Raw genomic sequence first — 16,935 nt, forward strand, 5'->3', positions numbered from 1 at the left:
CTCACAGAGAGGGAAGCAGTGAGAACTACATGCTGACAGTATGGCCCACCTTCCAAGCTGTACTCAGATAGACGCTTTCCTATGAAAAAGAGTTGCCTCTTGGCTATTATTTCTACCTATACAGATAAATGCATATGTAGAGGCACAACACATTCTATGAAACAGTTTATAAATGATTAAGTGTAAAGTTTCCTTGGGGCACTACTATTTGCATTCCAATGATCCAAATTCCTATGAAATATTAACACACTGAAATACACTCTCACGTTTGTTTTACATACAAAAATCCCCTGTCTGCACATACAAACTCCTGAATAAGCAGAAAAGAACTAATTGCAATGAACAAAGCAAAAAGAAATTGGAAGGTTTTACTCCTGGGACAGCTGAGAAAATAAAGTACATTTATCAGGATGTAGATTTTGAGGTCTGGCAGTCCGTAGCTCTGAAAACAGAACAGTATGTAGCCTGAACACAGACAATTTTTAACAACAGAAAAATCCACTGATCATTGTCTATGAACCACTTAGAAGAAATTATATAGGGCCTTATAAACTACACAGAATGCAGAAATTCTAAACCCAAAGACATGAGAAAAAAAGTCCCCCCTACCCCATTTAATACAAAAAACAACTTAGTCTTAGTATAGATCTAATAGATTCCCACAGTGGTGGCCTTATGAGAGAACATATGGAAGACAAACACAAATTTACTTTCAAAAAGATGAATAAAAGAAATCATACTCCACAAGCAGGTAGCATATCAGTAGAATATATTCCAAGCACTGCAATAAGCTTCATATAAGACTGAAAACTGGACCCTCCAAACCAAAGAGATGTGATTTCTCTGGGCTGATGCAGTTCAGTATGATTCAAAGATACTGTACCGAGGTCTATACCTTCCTCCAACGAGAGTTATTTGAACAAAGCATTTGTATTATAATGTAAGAATTTCTGGAGTTTAGTTTGGGTGGGGTATGTATTGAAGGGCAGCTAGAATACATGGGTTAACACAGAGATTAGCATAAAGATGAGCTCACTAAAAGCTTTTGGCTCTGACAATTCTCTGTTGGATGAAAAGCTTGCAGGCCCCAGCATGTGTTCTCTCTGATGCAAAAATAAGCTGCTTTTTTTCAGTCAGGACTTTAAAAACGTGATTTATTTATTCATTTTTCCCTGTTCTTTTGATGTGAAAGATGCTGATAACAGTTGCATATGAATGTGTGCACACACAGACACACACTGTGTTCACGTGCTGTTAATCTGCTTCACATAATAGATCATAACAGAATATAATGATAGCTCTGCTTACTACAATTTCTAACAGACTGGATACTATTTAATTTCTTTTAATTTCAAATGAGCAGGACAGTCAATCACACAAGCAGCAAGGCAGTGGTGTCATGCAGTATCTTCTGCATTTCTAGTGACTCTGACAGGATATTGTTGGTCTAACGTAGCTTGCTATTACCATTACCCCATTACCACTTTTTTTTACAATCTTTTCTTTAATGGATCTTTCTTGTAATCACCAATGCTACAAACGCATGTATTCAGAACTGCTAGTAACTTCAAAGGATATTTCCATATTTGATATTTCTCAGTTTCCAGGACACTGAATTCAAGTTTCTGGGCAAAGTCCAGGCACATTCACAGCTGATGCAAACTACCACCACTTCATCACATCCACTGCCTTTCAACAAAGTTCATATGACCTACACCAGCCAAGAAGTCTATTCTCACATTACTCTATTACCTGATCACATAGTTTTCTTCTCCCACACACACAGTACAGCATCTTTGACAGCAGTACAGAAACTATAAGCATAAGAAACAAAGCATTCTACACAACAAGCATGAGCCAAGCCCTCCTCAGTAGGCAGCACTGCCCTGCTCACCTGTCATGTGAAAATTTTAGCTGCTGGGTCTGTTGTTCATGAGCATTAATCAGCAGCTTCTTCAGTAGTTCACACTGTTGGTTCAAGTGTAAGTCACGGATTTCTTGCTCTTCCGCACTGTGCGTATTGATCATCTCAGACCATTCTTTAGTGTGCTGTGCCACAATCTCTTTGACCTGTAGAAAAAGAACAGCAGCTTTGCCAGTGGTTCTCAGGCTACAAGATCAACTGTTGCTGCTGCTGAAGATGATGTGGAGACAGTCATAACAAAGATTCTGAAGAACGCAGCTAAAACATGAAGTCACACAAGTGAATTTGCTTCAAAAAATAATGAAACCACCGAGAACACTACGGTCTATTATAGAAATAAAGAAAACCATTCTGTTAAGACTATTACGTAAAGCGTCTTGATTAAATTGGCTGCATTTATGCTCTTGACTATACTAACGTTATTTTAAAACATTCTCTAACAACATTCATTATAAAAATGTGTTCATATTCTTGGCTTTGAGGAAAAAATATGTATTAAGAATACTGAAATTAGAAAGGGAAAAAACCAAACCTAGTAAACAGGATTTATCTGAGGGCTTAAATACAGTCTTGGATTTTGTGAAGACTGTTTTATAAACATTCATTTCTACAGAGAAATCCTGTATTTAATACAACTTGAATCTTAGGATAGACTACATATCTTTCTTTTATATTCATTAAGTCAGCAGGGAATCTGATGAGTATTCTCTTGTTTATCTCCCAAGTCTCACAAGAATAAAGAGATTAAAGTTTTGGAAAGTTCCCAAGAGACGATGTGAAGAAGCCTAAAGCACCAGAGTTGTTCTGGCAATAACATACTGTACTCAATGATTTAGAAAAGAAGCTAACAGAAAGGTATATTTTATTATCCTTTAATGATGATCTCTGGATATTTTGACAAGCTATCCCACTTTTCCATAAATGGTATGTAAAACGTGCCTCATAAAAAATAAACCTGTCAGACAGTCATTTCCAGTGCTACTATGGTAACTAATAGCATCTGGGTCGTCTTCTACAAAAAGCTAAATCTTACCCTTCTAATAAAAAATTGCTACAACATTGCTCAGAAACAGAGAGATTAATGCCAATATTTTAGATGCAGGCCTGCAGTAGTTCTGCATAACGCAGAACAGACTGTCCTGCACACTCTGGTGATGGTGAAAGAAAGGGGCACTTGAAAAGCACCAGAGCAAGCAATTTCGTAAAAGAACAGTGACTACCACTACCTGAAAGCAATACCTGCATTTAATTACAGCTAAATACATGTTCCACATCAGAACAGATACAATTTGAGGCAGAAGCATCTGATGCAACATTTCTTGGAGTTTTCTGCAGCTGTCAGGAAAAAGAAAACAAAACAAAAGCACTTCAAGGTAGAACTGTGGTAAGACTAGCATAGTCCAAAGTCATCACGGTATTTAGGTCTGAATGTATGTACAGAAAAACAAGTAATAGTTTTGTGCATATGGGTCAGTATACCACTAAATCAAAATCTATGAGCTATGAAGTGATACATGCACTGAAAGATATGGTACGGTTTGTGGAAGTAATATTTTTAATAAGAAGTTCCTAAGGAAGTGCTGTCTTTACAGACATAAAAATAAGAAGATCCAGATTTAAAACAAGTCAAAATAAATGCTCGCAAGTTGGTAAGGAATAGACATTCATTTTTTTAGATGCCATTACAGAAAACTGAAGGGGCAGATGCCTTCTCAACTTTAGCATTTAGATATGTCACTTCAGTCTGGAGCATGTTTAGTCTAAGCTTCTTCTAATGCGGAGTGGACAATTTCAAAGAAGGATTAATCACGTTTATGGATTAAACATTTTCTTGACATCCTTCTTTAAGATCTACAGCACCTCAAACAACTAGATACTTTAATTATTAATCTCCTCTCAGTACTGATATTTGTCTTACCTACCGACCCCCAAGGGAAACCTGAAATGAACCTCAGTAGAGCTAAATGCCAGATGTTGCTGAAGTTTGGGGGAAAATACCTTCCTTACTAATTTTCAGCACAGTCTCTGGATGGAGTCAGCTCCATCCATCATTCAGAGGAAAAAGTTTCAGGTGGATCCAAGGTCCTGAGTAACTGGGGCCGTAGCAGAAGGGGGATCACTCAGAAAAAAAGTCTGTTGTCACAATCTTAGAGAGTACTAACGTTTAGAACAGATGAATGTTATTATAAGATCCGGGAAGCAGGCAGAGCCAGCAGCAAATCACATCAGTGTATCATACACTTTGGAGCAGGAGCCAGCACATGGTTGTTTACACAGACTTCTAATTCAAATTACCTTCCTGCAGAATGTTGACTGGCCTCTGAGCCCTTTCAAAGGTCGGTAAAATTGTAGTGAGCGCTGTAACAGAGCTGGCCCAGTATTCTTCTCCCTTTCTTGCTGCTATGTGACTCTTCCACAGTCTGTCACTTGGGACTGGATTTCAGACTAATTTGAAGTACCAAAAAGCACAGGGGGTATTAATATATGAGATCTGATTTCTAGCCACAGTAAGATTGTTTTACATCACCATAACAGGACACACCTGAGTTGTAGTAAATAAAAGAGTCTGCTTTTACTTAGGGCTTCCTTACCCTCTACAGGGAATGCAAAACAAACTTTGCATAAAAGAGAATCATGACTTATTAAAATAGTGAAATAAATAAATGTATGACTAGTGGGAACCCAGGTGGAAGTAAACATTTAGTGATTTAACTGAAAAAAGTTTCCACAAAGCACAAAGAAATCAAGAAAAGAATCAAGTTGGAATGTTTAATATGATCATTGTTCCTAAATGGTTGATAAACACATAAACTACAGAAGAACATGAAGGCAGGAATCCGGCATCTCAGGGAGAGTTAAGCATGGCAGTATTCTTAAGCATATAATCTGAAAATATAGGAAATAAGAATAATATAAAATCGCCCGTGTTCATGGACAAAAATGCTACTAATTTCAATATCAGCGTGCAGACTAAGAAGTAGGTATGGCTGCTTCCAAACCAAGTTTTTTGCTGGGTGTGGGAAAGGGGAAGGTCTCTTTTTTTAATGCATATCATGCAAACCCAAAGTCTTATTTCGGGGAAAGCAAGATATAACCTGGTGAGAAGGATATAAGGGATTTGCTGAACAACTGCTAAAAGATTTGAAATACTCAATTTGACTGTGATTCAGATGACCTTAGAACTGAAGGCCATTAAGTCATCTGAAATCCAATTTTGCCGCAGATCTGTGATACACTTCAAAGTTCAGATGTAATAAATTCCATGTACATCCCTGCTTTTCTCCTATTTATTACCATCACAGTAAAAAATGACTACTGCAATTGCACTGGGCTGTGCTCTTGTCCTACTTAAGTTGGTGTTGCTTACCTAAAGTGATAAGAAAAATAACCATGAGGTAACTAATTTTTCCTGCTCTATAAACCATTTGTAATCCTGTCCTTTTATCTGTTCCTTCTCTGGGCCTAAGAGTCTAATTAAAATCTTGATTGGGAACCTTCTTTCATACAGCATATATGCAAGACGTTTGTTTAGTCACTAAGTTCAAGCAGGAATGATCTTTGAAGTAATCTTTTTTCTCCTCTTTTCATCCTCTGCTTGCATGAGCCTGGGACCTACATTTTTAATTCACAGCCGTAATTTGTGTCTGCCTCAGTAAATGTGTGTGTAGTACACTGGGACATTCAGATCTAATTTTAGGCTAAACCTCAGCTGCATATTTCCTTATGACAAGACGACTTTTGTAGATGAAAAGATCTCTGGTGCTGAAACTGTGCATGAACATTGTGATGCAGTGATGCATTGGAGGACATGAGCTGTAATTAAAACTGAATTACAGTACCATTTGATTTCAAATTAGTGGAGCAAATACTGAGAACTGCTAAACAGCCGTTAATTAATCAAAGTCCCACGATATCAGTGCAATGCATCCAGCATTTTAGAATTTCATCTGATTTAATTGCACCTACATTCATCCAGGATAAAAGTTAATTTCCCTATGGTCCTGATCACTGTTTTGCAACTTGTTGCTTCCAAACCTTTGAATGATCTCTGGGAATAATTCAAGGGCCTACACACAGTAATTGAAACAAAAGAAGTCTGTGAGAATACTAAAATTGATACTTAAAATGGAAAACTGTGATGGAACCACAGCAAGCAAGATACTGAAAACCATCAACATATGGCAAACCACAGACACAGAATTGAAGAGGTATTGTTCAGAAGTTATCCAACATACAGAGGCTTGTCATTTCAAAGGTGCTTACATTTAAGTCTTCTCTGAATGTGTCATCCTGAAATCTGACATGGGAGTGGACAAAAATCAACCTTTTCTACAGGTACAGATTATATTTAAATAAAATGGTTTGAAAGCTGGATTAAAAAAAAAAAAAAAAAAAAAAAGAAAGAAAGGACAGAGCTCAGAAACTACATATATCCGTGGATAGGGAAAACATGAGTCATACTTATAGGATTTGGAAGATTAATGAACACTTGGATGTCCCTTGTGCACGTATCAGACTCCTTAACTCCAGACACAAGTGGGAAGCAAAGATCACAGCAAAGAATTTTCTACACAGTATAACTTCAAATGAGTTCTGGAGCTTATGTCTAGGTGATAGGGACCTGGTGCTCCCCAGAGAGTTTTTTCTCTAAGTAATGAATGAAAACTTTTTTGTCCACAACTTTTTTTATAAGAAAACACTTTCGGGCATTTCATTGGAGAAGGAAATAGGAAGATCAGAAAGGTAATCTAGATTTTTTTTCAGGGTGTCCTCCTAAGTCTATGGCTGAGGAAGCAGCAATAATAAACAGCTCTTATTTAGAAAAACAGGATCTTCTTCACGTGAAGTAACAGCATCAAATAATAAAATAAGGAGAAGAAAAGGTGAAAACAACCTTAATTCTCTAATCTCAAAAGTTGTGTCTGCTTTCGTGTTTGCTGTATTCACCTGACCTGCTCCACAGATTTCAGCTTTTACATTAACACTCCTATTTACATACAGTGTTCACTCTCCTGCAATCTTCTCCCTTCATCCACTTTGTACAAGGATATGACTTACAGTGTTTCCTGCTACTCTCTATTCGAATATCTTTCAGAAACTTGAAAGCACGTCGACAAGTGGTAAATAAAACTTTTAAGGAAAGTATGAAGCCAAGGAGCATGGTGTTAGCATAGAAGTTGCACGGCACAACTCAACATAAACAATGAACAATGAATCACAACTTGAAAAAAGCTCTTTCAAATGAAGTGAGACTTGGCCTCTGAGCAATTTTATTCTCTAGCACCTTGAAGAAAACAGCAGAACTATTTCCTGGAGAAAATAAAAAAAGAATACAAGCAAGAAGGCACTTGGCTCAAGAGCAAGTTAAGACTTTTGCTTTCTTAGGAGGCAGGAAGAACATTAGTAAGTGTCACCCATGGTGATAAAGATGGAAAATAAAAAAGAAACTTCTTCATTGTGGGAATGCATCCAGCATTCAAATTTATCTTTGTTTAGCTAGAACTGACATAAATGACCAGTTTTGTTTTATAAGGCATGCATGTGCTGCTTTCTTCAATAAGTGTTAAAAAAGCAGGAAATTGAAGCTGCTTTTTAGATATTTTTTTGAAGAAGCACTTTTAGACAATTGATTACTCCCATTCTTTTGGACATGTTATTATTGCCAAAAATCATTCATATGTGTCCAAGAAAATAGAATAACACTTGAGTCTCAGAATCTCTATTTCAGATGTTGCATGTGTTAAAATTGGCTGTTTACTTACCTTAGATTTGTGATCTGACGTTAGTGCCTGAATTTTAATTTCAGTTTCTTTCTTCAGTTCAACACAATTACTTCCTCTAAAAAAAGCAAAATTGCAGATGTGTGCCACAAGTTAAACATCTTCCCATCCAGTCAGCTCTTACTAATTAAAACATTAATCAGTGTTGAAGTGCTACAGCATATTGGAATGAAATTATTTCTTTTGATAATTTATTCACAACTTACAAAACATTGTTGGATTAATGATCATTCAATTCAAACACCACACAATTAATTCTGGATTGCCCCTGCAATATTCTGTTGCTGAGGATATGTCAAACATCTTCATTTATGGTACTTTGTTTCATTTAAAGACCTAAAATATCTTGCTAAAAGAATCCAGATCCTGTCTGAAAACTTACAAGCATATTCAATACATTGCCATGATTTTATCCTCTGATTTAAAAGTCATTTTTGTTAGCATTTTGAGGCAGAGAAAGAGAAGTCACTTAAATAACTGTCTCACATGGTAGTTTGGGCATACTTAATTGGAATGACTGCTGAAAGTCTAAGTACGCTGCTATGGGAAAACAGAACCGAAAGGGCTGCAAACAAGAGGTCTCATTACCCTTGCAAACTACATTGATTCATGTAGATGAATCTAAGACACTAAATACCTTATGTGACTTGAAAACAATAAATCTTGAAGACAGCCTTCTCCCTTGCAATAGGCAATACAGCATCGTCTTTAGGCTTGAGTAAAGTTAGCAGAGTTGAATACAAGTTGCAAAGTTTGTTTCAAACATGATTTCAAGGAGCCAGCTGGTAAAACAGCTGCAGAGGGCCCATGCTGATGCTCCTTTGGTTTACCTGTAGATAGATGACTTCTGTCTCTCAGAAAATCTAATTTTGTTGGCTGTGCAATGGGTAGGATGGACACACGGTAAAACTATTACTTTGCAACACCAACAGTAATTTCAATTACTATCTCACCTAAGTCAATGAATTTTTGCAAGCTCCGTCTGATAAGGTCCAACATTATCTATCCTTTTGCTACCCATTATGCAACGAAGGGTTTTCAGAAGAGAACACAAATTCACACATGGAAATCTCAGTTTTTCAGTTTGGAGTAATACAATAAATATAAAAGAGTCTATTTTGACAGCACTATAAAAGTTCTGTGTTGGATCATCTGCTGATGTAAAACTATGTAACATTACAGTGGGTGCAACTACATTCATTTTATAATCTTTAACTCCTCATGAAACTCTTAAAAAGTTTATATCCTATTTTAATATCAAAGCTCAGCTAAACTTATGGAAAAAGACAACATTTTTATTGACAAACAGCACCAGCAAAGTTCTCTGTGAGAATAGTGGGATGTGCCCAGTGTTCCCAAGTGCCACCAGAAGGACTGACTGGTCATTCATTTTCTGGTCATTGAAGAAAATCTTTGGTAAATATTTAACACTTCAGACGTAAATAAAAGCAACAGAGATAGGTTCTGACCATATTTACCTCTGCCTGAATAAAAAGCAGTTTCAAAGAAAGCATCTTTGCTTATGCACACATGTAACCATGATCAGAGTCTGGCTATACACACCCTAAGAAAAAGACTAATTGTTTCAGACACCAGAATTTCTGTAATCCCAGTCATCAAAACCATCAATTGTGCCTTCCCTACAAAAGTAGTTTTTGTTACATTTGAAGGAAACCCTCCAGCTAAGCCTGGACATAGCTAGAATTGTCCACAACTGCAGCGACCAAATAAGTGATAAAACCATCAAGTCAAAGCTAGAAACAAACATTCAGCAACAACCCAACTCATAGTCACATGTCCATGCTTGTACACATGCAAACACTTGAATTACTGGACAGTTTTGATAAACCAGAAAGGTCATCATGTTCCCCTCAAATCCCCTCAAATTGTGTTCAGTGGGAACACAAGCACGAATATCCCCATAAGCTTCCTCAAGACTGTTGAGCATTTTAAGTGTACAACAGAAATAGCACAGGGAGCAAAATCCCATCCATCTGTTGGTGAATTAGCATGTGATTAAAAATTATACTTTGCTGAACATTATGCAGTCAACATTTGTCACACCGTGTGGCAGAAACAGACCGCAAAAAATTGCTCAACAAAGTCAAAAGACAAACTCTTTCATATACCTATCAAAAAAATGTTTTTTTTCCAGAAGTATCTGGCAATTTGAATATGAACGCTTCAAAAATATATTTTAGATGCTCATTTACAAAGTCTATTGCTTGAGAATCCCAGAATGATAGTCAAAGAAATGGAATATGTCCTGTACTCACTGAACAGGATCTCTTATTCATTAGATTGTGTCAGCTAAGAAAACTGCTCAGATCTGAGCTGGTCCTGAAATACACTGCCCTACTGAGGTGAAGAGATGGTTGTGCCAAAGTACCATGCTGAAGGGGGTTTCAGGGCTGCATAAACAGTGATCTAGAAGGAAGCACTTAAAACACTGATGTACAACTAAGAAGATTTTTCACAGGAAATCTGACAAGAAATTTTAATTTGGTTGGTAAGTGGATATCAACAGATATAAAACTGAAGTGCCATCAGATGACTGGTTGCTGTCAAGTCCAGGAAAATATTCAGTCATGGTAAAGAACAATATATAGCTGTATATTAGATCTGCTTCTGAATTAGTTACAACAAACAAACAAACACATTAAAAGAGTCCCAACAGCTCCTCCAAAAAAAAAAAGAAAAAAAAAAAAAAAAAAAAAAGAAAAACAAACCCAACAAACCCAACAAACCCACAACAAACAAAAAACTTTTGTCAATAATTTAAAATAATCATAAAGGCTTTGAAGTCAGTGACAGAAGTGTTATAAGAATTAAGACACTGAAAGAAAACAGTGAAATTAAAATTATGTCAAACTGGGAATCAGACTATCATCTACTTTTATATCTCCCCAGTTTGGGACTATTCTGGAAAGCACTGTTACATACGGCTTTTCACTATTCACTGCCCAGAGACAGTCATTACCACCTTTAACTCTGTGATATGCCTTCATCTATTGTTTTGCCTAGACAAGCTGAGACACTGGCCTCTGCTCAGGCCAACAAGAACACTGATAATCTCTGTTCTGACACATTATTCTACAATAGAAGAGCACTGGGAAGCTTTTCTCCCCTAAGATAACTGCAGCACAATGTCTAGGGCTAATTTCATACTTCCTGTAGTAAATTGCACTGGCTTTATTTACAAATCCAGTGCATAGTTATTTTCAAAGCCAAAAACCTTCTTTACTCAGTGGAAATTGAATCAAAGCTAAATTAAATTAATTTGTCCTATAGTTGATGTCTCTTTGGAGAATTAGTCTTTTTTGGGAAGGACGTACTTAGATTATAGATATTTCATAGAGCAACAGAATGGCTTAGATTGGAGGAGACCTTAAAGATTATCTCCTTCCAACACCCTGCCATGGGCAGAGTTGCCAGCTGCTATATCAGGCTGCCCAGAATCCCCATCCAACCTGTCTTGGAATGCCTCCAGGGATGGGGGCATCTACAAATTCTCTGGGCAGCTTGTGCCAGAGCCCTCTGAGTAAAAGATGTCTTCCTAACATCTAACTTAAGTGTCCTCTCTTTTAGTTGAAAGTCATTCCTCCTTGTCGTGTCACTATCAGACCATGTAAAAAGTCAGTCCCCCTCCTGATTATAAGCTCCCCTCAAGTACTGGAAGGCCACAATGAGATCTCCCCAGAGCCCTCTTTTCTCCAAGCTAAACAAGACCAACTCCCTCAACATATCTTCTTATGAGAGATGCTCTAGCACCTTGATCATCTTTGTTGTCTCTTCTGGACCTGCTCCAACAGATCCACATCCTTCTTGTACTTGGGCCTCCAGGCTTGGATTCAGTAGTCCAGATGGAGCCTCACAAGAGTGAGGGGGACAATCCCCTCACTCTCCTTGCTGGCCACACTTCTTTTGATACAGCCCAGGATACAGGTGGCCCTCCAGGCTGCAAATGCATGCTTTTGGCTCATGTACATCCTTCCATCCACCAGAACACTCAGGTGTTTCTCCACAGGGCTACTCTCAGTGAGTTCTCCTCCCAGTCTATACCTGTATCTGGAATTGCCTTGATCCAAAGGCAACACCTTGCACACAGCCTTGTTAAATCTCATTAGATTCTCATGTGCCCACCTTTTGCACACATCCACATCCCTCTGTATGTTGTCCCTCCCTTCTATTGTGTCAACTGCACCACTTAGCTTGGTGTCATCAGCAAACTTGCTGAGGGTACACTCACTCCCACCATGTCATTGATTAAGGTATTGAAGAGCACAGGAACCAAGATGGATCCCTGGGGAACACTACTCATGATTGGCCTCCACCTGGACGTAGAGTCATTGACAACAACTCTCTGGCTGTGACCTTTTTTATCCACCTACTATCTGAACCTTCAAATCCATATCTTTTCAGTTTAGATATAAGGATGGATTTGTATTTGGGTGATTTCAGTTCTCCTTTCTTGGAAAAAAAAAAAAAGCATGAGCTTTTTAAAGAGTTTTCATAAGCCTTTCATTACTTAGTGAAAAGAACTTTCCTTACCTTCCTCACTTCAGACACTACTATTTCTGTTCTAAGTGTAGCGAATAGAAAACCAAATATTAAAAAACTGTCATTCCAAATAATTAAAAAAACCTAAAAAGTATTTGTGTAAGAAACCAGTGCTAAAGATGCACTTATGTTCAGCATTCAGTTAGCAACTGGTAACTAGCTGCTGTTGTCTGATGATAAAAGTGCACATTTAAGACTAATTATTAGCATAACTTTATACAGAAATAAGTAAATCAATTGCTACTCTAAATTCTGGTATTATAAAACAACCTGCTGTCTCAAAGAAATTCCAGCCACAGGGTGAAATGTAAAGAGGAGACACTGCTGCCAGATTAAGGACTAGCAGCAAGATAGCAACAAGTCCTGTCACATTATCCCAAATCAGTCTACAGGAAGGACACTTTATTAAAGTCATCAGTATGTTCTATGAACTTTTCAGAGATCAAGAGATTCACATGGATAAAGGCCAGGACTTCAGCTACTGCAAACCAACGCAGCTTCATCCAAATCAAAGGATTAATAGCAATTTATGCCAGCTGAGGACCTGAAGGTGTTGTTTTTTGTTGTGCGTTCTTTTTTGTTGTTGTTGTTAAAAAGAAACTTCAACTTGACAGCATGGCAAAACTACTATTTTAAAATGCTCAGAATTAGAAGTTAGGTTTTTCCTCAAGATTAAATCATTGCCTCCTCCCGATCATTAATGACACCGAGGACCTTGGTCATCTCTCACTGAATACAACAGTGACACTCCTGGGAAAAGGTAGCGAGACCAGATCAGGCCAAGGAAACCAATATTTCTGGCAACTCCTTTGCATTTAGATTTCACACACTGTCAGAAAACTGGAGAAAGGCAAACTGAGTACAACATTTCTGGCCCATGGTTAGAGCCTTCAAGCAGCTCAAACTCAGTTTGATGTAGGATACTGGTTCAAGCTGCAGTTCATTCATCTGAATGACTTTTTTTACAAATGTTTTCCTCCAGACCACAAAAGAATAAAAACTATTTTTAGTCTATTAAAAACATTAAAATAATATCTTACCCCTTCTTCTTGATTGCCTTCTCTAACATTTTCTCGTATGATACCTTTTCTTTATCATATTGTGCCACTATTTTGTCAATTTGTGTGCAGTGCAACTTCTGCATAGCGCTGTGCTCCTGGAAAACAGTAGGACCTCACAATTAGATTGCTGGATTTTTAATGTTTAGTTTTCTTACAGTGTAAAAATATCAGTGTATGAACAGATAACTTTGACAATGGAGCTTAATCTGGTTTAGCCATCTGGTATTTAATTTCCAGATATTCCACCATTAGTGCTACAGTTCTCCTTTTTAAAAAGATGAAAAGCTATACTGCACCTTAAAAATATAATATATGGTTACTTTAAAATAAAAGAACGATGGAAAAAAAAATGCAAATTGTTACTACCCATTCAACTTCACCTTTTGAATAAATGCACATTTAAATGCAACGTAAGAAAAAAAAATCATATTTACAAACTCATATAACGCCATTTAAGGTTTCTGAATATTCAGGAGAACAAAACTCATCCCAATCCCCTTCCTCTACATATCTTGTACTGAATAAAGCACTAGCCTGTTAGCCATTACAAAACAGAATAAAGGTACAAGTCCAAAAACAATAACTAAAAAACAAATCTTTAACCAAAAATTCTGAAAATCTAGTCTGCAAATCCCCTAACAACAACATCTATCTCACCATTAAGAAATTCTGTCCTGTTGCAGAGCACCTCCCTGTCCAAGCAATAGAAAGCAGTGCAATGCAATGCTAAATTATGCATGCAGCCCACTGCAAACAACTACTGCCATTTTCTGCCCACCTCCCAAATAATATAGCACACCTTGACAAACTGGAAGTAAAGAGCTACTTATGGAGTATTTCACCGTAGTGGTAACCTGGTGTCACTACAGTTATGCAATTTACAATGAGGAAGTGTCAGAAGAAGTTTGTTTATGGAAGGGGAGTAAAAAACTTTTTATATAATGAAAAGAGGAACCATCAAAGCACCCCACTTGGGTGCAGTGCACAAACATTTCCTTTCCATTACAAAGTCTGTACCAGAAACAACACCATTAGCACTTACACGTAGACTTCATTATTAAACTTGATTTAATGTTCTCCTTGATCAGAAAAGTTGCTTATGATACAAATATTTAACTAAATCTGAGAGCACTAAATATTTAATTTACATTATAAGAGGAAAAATTGTTGCTTGTTAATTTATATTATTTTATTATTATTCAGTTGCTCCACATTTTATCTAAACAAGACAAAAACCCTTGCATTAACTAATATGGTCTCTTACCAGGACTTTATTTTGTTTTATAGCTCATTCTTTAGTTACACTATCCTTATTATTCTATTGTTTTTTGTTCCTATTTTCTGTGCACCTGTGTTCGTCTTATCACTGTCTCCCCATTTAAAAATCCCAGTGAAAGACTTGCATTCAATTTTACCAAAATTCTATTACAAATGTTGTGATACTTTAAAAACCTAGCACTCCCAACACCTGTGCTTCACCAGAGAACATGTACAACTCACAGATTTTGTATTTAGAGTGGAGAATTGAATTCTCTGTCCTACAGAAGATTTAAAGGAAAATAAATAGACTCCATCACCATTAACATTTACAGGCTGCCCAGGGAGGTTGTGGATGCCCCATCCCATTCAAGGCCAGGCTGGATGTGGCTCTGGACAGCCTGGTCTGGTGATTGGTGGTGCTGCATATGGTGGGGGGGGGGGCGGGGGGGTTGAAACCAGATAATCATTATGGTCCTTTTCAACCCAGGCAATTCTATGATTCTATGATTTAAAAATGCCAGCATTTCCAGGGAGTATCTACTGCTGACTAAACATGGAAGAAAAAATATGGACAAAAAGAATGACATAAACTTGACAACTTGACAGCATAACACACCCTCAAGTGAAGCTACAACAAGCATTTCCTTGCTTAACTACACACTTTCCTTCAGTTGAAAAGAACAATATAATTCCTGCTATGAAAGACTGAAAATATTGCAAAGTATGAGCCATTTGCATATTGATGAGGCATGGCTACATAATCCTGGAGGTCCTATCACTTAGAAACAGAATACTTTAATTTACCTAATTTAACCATGATTAAAGCCTCATCTCTTCATCACAATCCCACTGTGAACATTTGAAGGGACTCACCTCTACTGCTACTGCTCCAAGACAGTTCCATCTTAAATGTAAAAGATCTATTGAGGACCACATACACACCACCCATTTCCTTCCTCCTCCCCATCTAGTTTGCAGAACATGAATTTGGACATGAATATAAACAGAGCTAGAAGAGGAAGATGGGCTACTGCCATCCACTGCACAGAAGGCACAGAATACTGGGAGTCAACAACAAGAGCTCTCTTGAATTATGTTACCTCAAACCTGGGAACTCTGCTTGAAGTGACTGAGCTGATATAACTTTGATTTTCTGTCTTTACTCAAGGGAAAATTCATTAGAGCTAGCTGGTGCATCCAAATCTTACGTCAAGACTCTAGAAAATGCAAGTGTTTTTCAAACACCTTAAAACACTTTCAGCATTTTTTGTTTTTAGGCATGAAGTTCCAGGTGAAAACATGTTCTAGGCTCATTCAGAATATGTTTGCAAATAAAACTCTCCACAGCTAAACCTTTCATGATTTCCTCAAGACTACTGAATTTGTGGTTTGAATTCATATGTCTTTTCCATAGACATATTCACAAATTGCATTTAATAATTATATTGAAAATCAAAGCCACAGTTCAGCTGAGTGGTCAGCTAACTGATACAGAAGGACACAAATCACAGCCTGATATCTGTAGAACAAAGCTAAAGAATTAGATATAGTTCTATTTAAACAAAGGGAAAGAAAATCATAATTCAGTCTATTGAAGACAAGAAGATCTTAGGATACAAACCATTATTTCTACATGAACCTCCCTAATGTAATATACATATTCCTTTACACAACTTAAAACTGAAGTATGGAATACTCTCATTATAGAATACTACAATGGCGAAATAAAGAAAAAACTATCATTTCCAAATCCACAACCTCTTCTGCAGAACTTTATTAATCTAGAGCTCCAGAGTCCTTTATACATTCTCTTTTGTGCTGTGAAATGAAGATTATTTTTCACGGTCATTTTCTTGAAAAGCCCTCTTTTCAAACAGAACACACATTCAGTGTCAATATAAACACACAGGAGATTAACTATAGGATTCATATTTTGAGTGGTAACTATGCAGATCTGGATTGTGCCTATGGCCACATCAAATACCCTAAGTGCACATCTGTGAATATCACTTCCTTGTCTGAAACTGACAGAATAGTTTACCACAGTGATCTGTCGTACCTTTGACTGTTAGAGAATATACTGAGTAATTCACTTTCAGAGTCAAGTGTACCAACATGGTTTCTCTACTTGAGAAGAAGTGGTTTTGTCTGTAACAGAGCTGTTGCAATTGAATCAGTTTTTGAACCCAGTCCTCTACTTAAGTTTGTGGCCCGAGTAAGAACATAGAGCTTGAAGGAAGAATGAATTTCACAGACTTACAGGACTTGTGAAATGTTCTCCTTTTACAGTATTCACTACAGTTTGTTCTGCCTTTCTCTAAATCTACCTGTGTAGTCCGTTACAACCTGT

At 37.2% G+C, this 16,935-nt stretch overlaps 1 protein-coding gene across 20 annotated transcripts in view; it reads right to left on the minus strand.

Annotated features, from left to right (window-relative positions):
- Window positions 1-16,935, minus strand: part of PLCB4 (phospholipase C beta 4) — a 180,775-nt gene that overhangs the window by 11,487 nt on the left and 152,353 nt on the right. For 17 of the 20 annotated variants that reach the window (XM_085541080.1, XM_085541078.1, XM_085541082.1 and 14 more), the window contains 3 exons: window positions 13,305-13,420; window positions 7,687-7,762; window positions 1,895-2,070 (listed from right to left, as the gene is read on the minus strand). In XM_085541080.1, coding sequence (XP_085397206.1) covers window positions 1,895-2,070; window positions 7,687-7,762; window positions 13,305-13,420 — 368 coding nt within the window. Of the gene's footprint in view, window positions 1-1,894; window positions 2,071-4,219; window positions 4,370-7,686; window positions 7,763-13,304; window positions 13,421-16,935 lie in introns of those variants that run through there. The other 3 variants (XR_014943795.1, XR_014943797.1, XR_014943796.1) reach the window with 3 other exon arrangements.

The sequence above is a fragment of the Coturnix japonica genome, chromosome 3 (genome assembly GCF_054131305.1).
Source record: "Coturnix japonica strain WE chromosome 3, WE-NBRP24, whole genome shotgun sequence".
NCBI classification, from domain to species: domain Eukaryota; kingdom Metazoa; phylum Chordata; class Aves; order Galliformes; family Phasianidae; genus Coturnix; species Coturnix japonica.